Source organism: Meles meles, chromosome 5 (assembly GCF_922984935.1).
Source record: "Meles meles chromosome 5, mMelMel3.1 paternal haplotype, whole genome shotgun sequence".
Classification (NCBI taxonomy): domain Eukaryota; kingdom Metazoa; phylum Chordata; class Mammalia; order Carnivora; family Mustelidae; genus Meles; species Meles meles.
The window spans coordinates 85,396,346-85,406,465 of record NC_060070.1 but is presented as its reverse complement, the minus strand read 5'-3'; the positions used below and the strand labels follow the sequence as shown (position 1 = coordinate 85,406,465).

Below are 10,120 nucleotides of genomic sequence, written 5' to 3'. Positions count from 1 at the left end.
CTTGCAGATTTGGAGGTCAGTAAAAACCACCACCCTTAAAGGATGCTAACTTTCCCCATATGAAACCTTAATGAGGTACACACTGAAATAAAAGTGCTATTTACAAATGAATGGGACTTGAAAAGCAGGGTAAAATCTGGGCCACCCAGCTGGATCCGTGGGTACTGGTCACTTGACTCTCAACCGTGTTGGTTTAGAGATTAAATAAGTCACCTAATTTTTCTGGAAAGCTCAACTTGGCTCTGGAAATTGTAAAATATTCTCCATATAAGGACCTCTCCAAATGACAAGGAAGTAACAATGTTTCCAGAAAGTTTCACTTCCTCAAGACCAAGTACAGACCTGTACTACACAGTGTTTTATATGTAACAGGTCACAGAACGGAAGAAAAACTAATTGGGCTAATTATTATTATACATGTGGATCATGTTAGTCTGGGAAACATTTCAGCTGTTGTCATGTGTTCTGTAACAAGAAAGAACTGGAATACTAAAGGAGTCTAAATACTGTTATCCTAAATTTCTGCAATCTATCTAATAAAGGGAAAGAAGAAAATCAAGCAGTTATCCTAGGTTTATCGAGATAAATTTTCAATGATTTCTTCTCAGAATCTTGCAAGTCTGCTATACAGCTGAATTCTTTTGACATACTCCAGAGAAATCTTTAAAAGCATTTGTGTAGGTATAGAAAATTGAATTCAATGCTATCAAATTGTTTTGATAAAAATATACTCCAACCCAGTTTTTCTTCAGCTACTTTAATTATAAAAATCTATCATGTTCTCAAAAAAAAAAAAAAAAGAAAGAAAGAAAAGAAAAACAGAAGGCAACAGTCTAGTACAAAAATAAACAACTGGAAGACATTACCACCAACTAGATCTGAGAACTAAAAATCATGTTCAGGACTCTAAAAATAAAAACAAATTAAAACAAAGCACTAAACCAGTCATCTTATTTAATCAGGGATGTTTATCACCTAGAACTCTTTCAAATAACCACAGTGCTTGATTACTCTTTAAAAAAAAAAAAGGCTAACAGGCCTGGAATCAAGGCTGTATTTTGGAAAAACTCTGATCAACAGCATTCCTGGTAAAGCACTATACTAACATGAACCATATTAACACTCTAAAAAAAAAAGCAACCAGGACTTCCCATCTGATATGGGTGAGTCTAAAATAAAAGGAGGGAATGACATCTATGGATCACAACTAGGTAAAGAACTGTGAAAGTATTTTAACAGTAGATAAAAGGTATCTACATCCGATAAAATTAAAATTACTCTGGCTAATTTATCTTCACCTCCCACAATTAGGTGAGAACCAGATAATTATTCTGGAAAAGCATAAAACCCAACTATAAATGCTTGTTTCCTTAAATCACCACTCAGTATTAATAGTGACCTCTAGCAAACACCTGTAGTCATTACACTAGAGGTCAATTTTTGTCACTAGTATTTCATTATTGTACTTAAAAGGATGCCGGGACAAAACTGGCTAGTGAAAAAAGTTACAATTTTAGAAATTACAGTAACTAAAACTTTTAACAGCCAGAAGCTGAATGTGCAGGGATTTAACAGCTTCTACCACCTTCCCTTTTTTTTTTTTTAGCCATAAAAACTGTGCTGGGGGCTTCTGGTTAAAGTGATTGCCAATTTGGCCTGTTGGGTCAGGATCACTCTGAGATCAACTTATAAAGCCACACTGCACCCATAACCTACTATCCTTTTTACAAAAACCCAACTTACAACTCTGCAAGTTGTATACTGCCAAAAACATGCATATGAATGTCCGTTTATAAGAGCAGTGTGATTATTGACATACCATATTCCTTCCATAACCTCTTAGCTATCTTTCCTTGTTCTGAACCCAGATAGTTTTAGGCTTTGAAAAAATGCAGAAAGACAAAAGGCCCAAAAAACCAGAGCTCCCAATACATCAACAGTCTTTAAATTTACTCTAATCTCTAAAGCGGCTCTCATACACAATCTGACAATTCTACCTTATGATATCAAGGACTCTCCTCCTTTGTTGGGATCTGCATGAAAGGTTAAGGACCATTGGAAACAATTGTTTAGGACCTACATCTTAGAAAATCTTTATAGACTCAATGCAATGACTCATCTTTCATATTAAAGTCAGTACAGCAATAATCCCAAACTACCTTTAAGTAGCACATTTAAGGAAACTAAGCCACAAGACTGTTGCATTGTGATTTAATCTAATTGCACAAAAATTTGAAATTACAACTCCTCTGGATTTCTAAGAGGAAGGTTATGCATGCCTCCAATTCAATTCTGCACTGTTACATTTGAACCATATAGTGAATTTTACATCATGATGGATCAATTTAGAATTCCCATGCAACACCTCAAATTATATAAAATGGAAGCAGTTTTTAAAGCTTTGCAAAGGTCTCATGCTAATGATAAAACCCCTTTTTAATGGGTCACTTTGGGTTATAATGTACCATGTTGCTATACTTTAAAAATGTTGGTCACAGAGTATCATGGTCTTTGAACTAGCTCCTATTCCTAAAAAATGGTTAAGTACGAACAATCACGTGGGTGACAACCAAAAGTTCCCTTCAGCCTCAACTGTGTTTCTTGTAAGATTTGTGTAACAACTGATCTCCATGGGACAAGAACTATGGTAATAGTGGGTTCGACTATTACACAATTATGCTAATATTTTATTAATTCAAAAGCACTTTACAAGAAAATATAAGTATGGCTTCCAATAGGAATGTTATACCTGGACTTGATACCAAGCTCACAGATTTTAGTTTTGCAAGGAAAAACAGGCTTTCAGGTTAAACAACAATTTGTAACCAAAACTTTAATCCCAAGGATTCTCACAAACATATTACAAATGACAGCATGAAAAAAAAATCTTGCACAGTAACTCAAAGTTCAGCTCTACAATGTACCCTTAAACTGGCAGAACACTGGTATCTTGAATAGTTTCAAATTACCAAATAGAGAATGTTACAAAGAGCTGTGTGCTCATATACAGCAATCACATAAGGAACTTATGACCTAACACAAAGGTAAACTAACTTTCTTGAAAATTCCAATTCTATACCAACTGGACACCCTGCCCAGTACGAAGACTAGTTGGATTCTTTTTTTTTTTTTTTTTTTTTTTTTTTAACCTCTAATCTAGTTTAACAGTGCAGCTTAATTTTTACCTGCTGGCTTGTGTTCACACCAGCTTTTAAAGACTGTTTATTTAACCACAGCTGCATACTATTATCCCAGCTATGGAAAGACTTCATTCAATTTTTGCCAGTTTTGTTCTCATATTGAATGTCAATGTTTAGCTGGGCAGGAATTAAGAGGTTTATTATCAGTCTATATAAGACTAAACTTCAAAGCAAATTCAATTTTGCTTAAGGGAACATTGTAAAGTAACAATTCTTGATATTACATGCCTCGTATGATCCATTCAAATCATAGAGAATTACATCTTTATGTGTCACTGTTTCAAAAGACAAACAAATGTGAACAGCTAAAACATCTTAAAAATGCACCAAGCTTATGAAGTCTCAAACAAAACTTGAATTTTCTGTACATACTCCTGTCAAATGAAGTTATTTCCTGTACACCACTCCTCTTGCAAACTGGTCTTCTATTTCCTTTCATTTGATCTAGATCGGCTAAAAAAACAAGAACAAAAGTTACATACATTTCTCAGTAACACAACTACATCAAATGCTTTTATGGAAAAATAGTTAAAAATAAATCAAAATAGCTTAAGATGACCAATTCCTGTTTAAACTAAGTTGTTCACGAACAGTCTAAATCATTAAAGATCTTACCTACGAGACCTAGAAAAGGATCGGGACGGCTTGTGATTTCTCTCCCGAGACAGTGATCTCTCTCTCCTCCTATCTCTAGAAAGGGACCTAAAATGAGAGAAAGAAAATCAGCACCATTCAGAATTATACACAACAAACATCTGTAAAAAGTCTTCAAAAACGAGAAGTTGGTTCATTCCTGCAATACTGGCTCTATAGACCACTTGATTCGTTACTAAAACTACAGTCTTTTTACCCTTAGCCATGTCATTTATAAAACAGTTTAAGAACAGAATGCTGTCATTTCTGAGAACCAAAAAAGGTAGTTATTTACCTGCTCCGGCTACGGGAGAAGCTTCTCCGTCTTGGAGATCTAAAAGCAGAAACAGGAAAATTAGGCTAATTGTCAATTAGTATTTATGGCGTGAGGCATTTCCCAACTTTTCAATCTCACTGTTGGGCCCAGTGATTGTGCCGAAGAACTGGCACCCATCGTCCAAAAAAATAAATAAATGAAACTAAAAAAATAAAAAATAGGAAAAAAAAACAGAAAAGAAAAAAAGGCACAGAAGGATTAAGGAACCAAAAGCTCAAGTGAAAAGCAGGTTTCCAACCATGGATTCACTTTAACAAAGAATGTTTCACAGCAGATCTGTCCAATGCAAAACTTCATGTCAAACTAACTCCACTACCCAAACACCACACCAAAATATAGTCCCACAAGTAGTTCCAAAAACAGTACCATAAACCAGTATTTGGAACCCATGCAAACCTGTAAGTCCATGACAAGACTTAGGTACCAGGTGGATAGTGTAATTTTGTGAAAACGCGCTGGTGTAAAATACTGATGCCATTAAGTGCTACATTAGAACTGCATTTTGTGATCGTCACATTTAAAGAGTGTGTTTAGGCTTATAAAAATTACCTTAAGCTTGGCCCACTTCACCCCCAAAATTTAAATTTTGAAAACTGTTAGTAAAACCATTTAAAGGTGATAGGATTCAACAAATTTTTGCTAGAAAGGAAAGCTGAATCTGTTAGAGTTATTAAAATTTTTAGTTTGGCATCTCACACATGCAAATAAGTTTCACTTGAAGGTCTAGTTACATTATGAGTTCCCTATCACCCTTAAAAGTTTTATTCAAGCAATATATATGTACGTTACCATTCAATTATGCACAGCCAGCCTTTGATCCAGAAAAAAGAATTACTTTAAGCCGCTTACTCCTTATTTTAACCAGCAGTAAACTGTATAAGCAGGAAAAACTTACTAGTTTTGGGTTTCAACAAGCTAGAAATGGTGAGGTGAGGCTGCCGGACTGACGGCCAGGAAGAATTTGCTGAAAAGGTTTTGCCAGATGTTGCGTTGGATTTAGTTGGTTGGCGAAGGGGGTGTTGTGGATTTTTCCTGCTTTTTTGTTAGCCGAAGGCTGCTGCTGTAGTTGTTGTGAAGACATTTGGTAAATAAACAGCTGAGCTGATTGGCCAGGAATGTGTGGGCGGTCGAGGTGGCTGCTGCCGATTTGGTTAAGGTTGGAGAGAAGGCTGAGAGAAAACAGCATGCTCGGGAACCAAAGGGCGGTGCAACCTGACGACTGGCCATGCCTGGGTCATGTGAAACGACACCAGCCAAGCTGAATGGGGCGCGCTGGTCACATGACGCTGAAAGGGCTAGTTGACTGGCTAATGCAGACTCAGAGGGTGGTGAGAAGAGACATGATGGTGACTCTGTAACGGGGTTCATTTTTATTAATAGATGGACCAAAAAGCACAAAAAAAAAATGAAAAACAAGCCATCAGTACAACCATCTATTTAGCTAACAAATACTCTTTATTATGATGGGCAACAGTGTGTTGTTTTGTTTTTCAAAATAGCAAAAGGGGCAAGATTTTGAACTCCTATCTCCTAGAAGGACTTCACTCACCTGTAAGAGGTAAATTCAGTCCTATAGAAACTATTTTGGAGGTTTGAGGAGATGTGGAGTTAGCATCCAGACAATACTGCCTGGTCCAAGAATGATGCCATTTTCAATTATAAAAAAAACTGAAATCTCTCCTATTTGGGTTTGAAGAATAGATGACTGGGATTACTTTTTTAGCCCCCTTTATCGGTCAGTGACTTAAGTTAGTTTCAGAATGATTTCTACTTTACCAGTTGTAACATTACAACAGCTGCCTGGTTGATAAATACTACAACGGTGCTAACAGTAGAAAACACATTTTTGTGAAGAGCTAGAGTTGAATGTAATGTTTGTCATTATGGAGTCAAGAAATGGAAAAAGGCCTAAATTGAAGTATAAGGGAAGACTTGGAAAGATGCAACTAGAAGATGAACTAGAAGATAGATCCAAGATAGAAGTTACTGACTACCAACATGAACAGTGACCTAAAGACAAAAGCCAACACTCAGCACAACTCACATACCCCAAACTACACCCAGCCAATGTTTCATAAAAACCTCTGATTCTTCAAAGTTTAAAACCCACCAACAAACTTAAGAGAAATACCTGTTCCTATTAGCTACTCCATTACACCAATACCTCTAAACACGCTCTCAAGTACCTGCGGCGAGGTGGAGGACTTCTTCTCCGATAATCATCTCGAGGGCGACGACCCCAAGACGGAGGTGGGCCACGATTTCGACTTCTCTTTTCACCATTCGAGAGTTCCACTCTTACTCGGCAGCCACATAATGTTCTAAGGGAAGAAACATTACATTTAAAAGAGCTGAACAGACTAAAAGATGTGTATTAAAGCAAAAAGCAAGTACTCCTATTTAGCTTCTCGCAAAGTACACACCTCAATGTCTACAGAATCCTTAATAGCAAAATAAGTTTTCTAATAAAGAAAACAAACTTTCTTATATTTTAGTACTTTGTTCAACTCCATGGAAATGGGGGTTTTGTTTATTTGTTAACATTTCAAGTGTGAAACCCATGGATTTCATCTGTACATCCTGCTGGGACTTCAAGATCCCATCTCCGTGCAAAGCAGTGAAGTGAAGTATTATGGCCATTTCACGTCACCACCACCCCTCAATGGTCACTCAGTAACCAACACTTAAGAAACTGCCGCTGAGGAAAGTAATCCCCCACCTCTTCGTTATTCCACATCTATTTAGAAAAACCATTATTTATTTGGACAGTGATTATGAAGAGGCGGGGATCTGGAAAAACCTGTTTCTATAATCTGCTTGGATAAATGACCTTTTATACAGCTTTGCAGTCAATACTCAGACCGCTTAACTTTTGCATCTTAAGTATTAACCATTTCCCCTGGTTTCATGAGATCCAATAGTTCTCAAAGACCAGGAAGGAGGGAAAGGAAAGCACCCATTTCCTCTAAGACTTAGGTGTTACTTATCAGCCAGTAAGAGGACATCATAAACACAAAAGGAAATAGCTACATACTTTACCCTTCCTAAATATCTAAAACACATAAAAGATGATGGTATAATAAGCCCCATGTAACCATCATCCAACAACTGTCAGTCTGTGGCCATTCTTATTTGAAAAGAGTATCTGATTTCCAATTGTTTCAGAAACAAAGGTGACACCACAAGTGACACTTTGAGATGTAGATTATGATGTTTTAATCACATTTTGGATGCAAAAATCCACCCACCAAGAACTGGCCCACTGAACTTAATTCTCTTCACTGGCCACCTGAATAAAAGGAACCTTTCTGGGTATCTCCAGTAAAACTGTTCAGTCCTTTTTCACTGTAGCAAAGACTTATAGAAGTCTCTAATAACATTAACTTCAGAGAGCCAAGAAGCCTGCTAAATGCCACGTCATAGAAATTTTAAATATTAATATTTATCATCAGTATAAATTAAGTCATTAAATTACCTCCCATCTAGTTCTCGGACAGCATCGGCTGCATCTCGGGGATCTTCAAATTCAACAAAAGCAAAGCCGGGAGGGTTTCTAGCAACCCACACACTTCGGAGTGGTCCATAATAGCCAAAAGCTCGTTCCAATTCAGTCTTGTTACCATTGTTTCCAAGATTACCTACATAAACCTTACAGTCCAGTGGACAGGAATCACGATGCATTTCTGTAACAAAAAGAATATCCCAAACGTTAATCATTTATTTAATAATTGACACAGTGACAACAGATCCTTAAAAAAGAATGCTGAAATACTAAAAACCAAACTACTTCCCTCGAAACACCCATTTCGGGGCGCCTGGGTGGCTCAGTGGGTTAAGCCTCTGTCTTTGGCTCAGGTCATGATCCCAGGGTCCTGGGATCAAGCCCCGCATCAGGCTCTCTGCTCCGCAGGGAGCCTGCTTCCTCCTCTCCCCCTGCCTGCCTCTCTGCCTACTTGTGATCTCTCTCTGTCGAATAAATAAATAAAATCTTAAAAAAAAAAAAAAAAAAAGCAGTAAATAAGGCTGAACCCCTTGAAAAATGGTACTAATGTGCCCTCCTGAACAAAAACTTAACCAGCATCACTCCTCAAGCAGTTTGGTGTTAGGTTTTATTAAAAAAAAAAAAAAAAAAAAAATACATCATAGTGCTGTGAAGTGTGTAAACCTGGCGATTCACAGACCTGTACCCCTGGGGTTAATAATACATGTTTATAAAAAATTAAAAAATTTTTTAAAAATGTGCATCACAGCACTATTCTCAACAGCCAAAATCAAACGATAAACGGATAATCAAAATTATCCACACAATGGATTATTCAGAATGAAGTACTGATAAATGCTTCCAACATGAATACAGACAACATGCTATTACAGATGCCAGACACAAAAGTACACATGTAGGATTCTACATGGATGAGATATCCAACAAATAAACCCAGAGACAGATTACTAGTTACCAGCAGCTGGGGAAGAGGGCAGGGGACCTGGGGAACAGCCGCTTAATAAGGTACAGGACTCCTCAGGGGTAACAAAAAAATGGTTTGGAACTAGACAGGATGGTCGCAGAGCACTAGGAGTGTACAGAATTGCACTTTAAAATGAAATTTATGTTAATTTCACCTGGGGGGGATTTCTTAGAGCACGTATTTACTGCCCTTTGGGGTCTTGCATTTGATGTATCTTCAAAAAAGGTCACCTCGACAATGAATCAAAATCAACCTGTAGACCGGTTTCAACTACCAAAGAGTAGCCAACCCAATAACCCAGCTTAAGGGTTTCTCATAAACAGCACGCTCTTCTCACTCTGGGCTTATCCAACTAAAAAAAACTAGTCCAGACACATCCTATTTGCATGACCCCACCCTGTACCCTGGAGTTCTGAAGCCAAATCATTGCTGGAGGTTGGTTTTTTAAGAACTGAGCCGTAAACCGTTTCAGAGTAACTATCAACGGCAAACTGCTACGAGAACAAGGCTACTCAAGCAAGATCCTTCGGTTAAAAAAAAAAAAGTGACAGGGTACAGATAATCACATTAAAATTAGATAAAAATACAGTGAGTACAGAAACCCCGTAATATAGATCAAAAGGTCCAATCTCGATTGCTAACTGGAGAAAAAAAATTTCAGAGTAACTCCCAAAGAAAACGTGGGGGGGGGGGGGAAGGAAAAAGGCGCCATAAATTGAAAGGCCGCAGCACGGAATACAATTCGGTTAGCGGCTCCCCGACTTCGCCTTAACTTTTGGGTAATCCCGCTTCTCAATTTATCCTTCGCCCCCGTAGAAGTTTATAAACACCTCTACTTCGAGCCCCAGGTACATTCTCTGATGGGCCAAAAGCCCCCGCCACCGCCCCATGCCGAACGTCACAAAATGGCGGCGGCGTCTCTTTGTCTCAACCTGGCGCCGCCATTGGGCCTGGTCCTTCCGCGGTCCTCTTAAGTGCCATTTCCCACTGCACTCCTTTAGTCGCCGGTCACTTACCGAGATCTTGGATTACAAAGCTGACGCTCAAATCAACACACCCTCGGATGGGTCTTCCCGCTTCCCGCTCCCCACCCCTCCCGGCTCCAGCAGCTGCTCTCGCTGACCCGGCGTCCACGAAATGGCGGACCACCGCCTTCTCCTCGCCCCTATTTATACGCCACGCTGAGGTCACATGATTGGACGGGCTCGTCCAATGAGAGGCGAAGAAGGCCGTGACGTTACGGCCAGAAACGCAACGAGAATCGCGGTTGCTGGGAGCGCGCTCTGGCTGTGCGGCTCGGACCGCTGGAGACCTAAGCCCCCTCGCTCCAGTCGTCTCGGCCCTGGGGCATCCTCGGGTGTTTACGCGTGGACGTTCTCCAAGTTAACCTCAGTCGCCTTTCCCTCTTCTCCGGATAGGCTGGGGTTTCATAACACTACTGTCGTCGCTCCCAAACACCGATTGAGCTGTTTGCTCCAAATAAG

At 39.0% G+C, this 10,120-nt stretch overlaps 1 protein-coding gene across 2 annotated transcripts; it reads right to left on the bottom strand.

Moving 5' to 3' along the window:
- Nucleotides 1-1,942: 1,942 nt before the first annotated feature.
- Nucleotides 1,943-9,798, bottom strand: SRSF3 (serine and arginine rich splicing factor 3). 2 transcript variants are annotated; one of them, XM_046005940.1, is made up of 6 exons: nucleotides 9,653-9,798; nucleotides 7,646-7,853; nucleotides 6,357-6,491; nucleotides 4,129-4,167; nucleotides 3,816-3,902; nucleotides 1,943-3,653 (listed from the first exon to the last, which is right to left on the bottom strand). In XM_046005940.1, exons 2-6 carry the CDS (start codon nucleotides 7,849-7,851, stop codon nucleotides 3,626-3,628), a joined length of 495 nt encoding a protein of 164 aa, XP_045861896.1. In that variant the 5' UTR covers nucleotides 7,852-7,853; nucleotides 9,653-9,798; the 3' UTR covers nucleotides 1,943-3,625. The 2 variants fall into 2 exon arrangements, with proteins under 2 accessions (XP_045861896.1, XP_045861895.1); XM_046005939.1 differs by having other exon boundaries at nucleotides 9,649-9,796.
- Between the last annotated feature and the right edge of the window lie 322 nt (nucleotides 9,799-10,120).

Excerpts from the sequence above, each read along its gene's own strand:
- SRSF3 (XM_046005940.1), bottom strand. The coding sequence starts at position 7,851 with ATGCATCGTGATTCCTGTCCACTGGACTGTAAGGTTTATGTAGGTAAT. Across the intron at positions 4,168-6,356 it reads AGTCCTCCACCTCGCCGCAG|ATCTCCAAGACGGAGAAGCT; the intron begins GTACTTGAGAGC and ends TTCTGCTTTTAG. Across the intron at positions 3,654-3,815 it reads TCCTTTTCTAGGTCTCGTAG|CCGATCTAGATCAAATGAAA; the intron begins GTAAGATCTTTA and ends TTGTTTTTTTAG.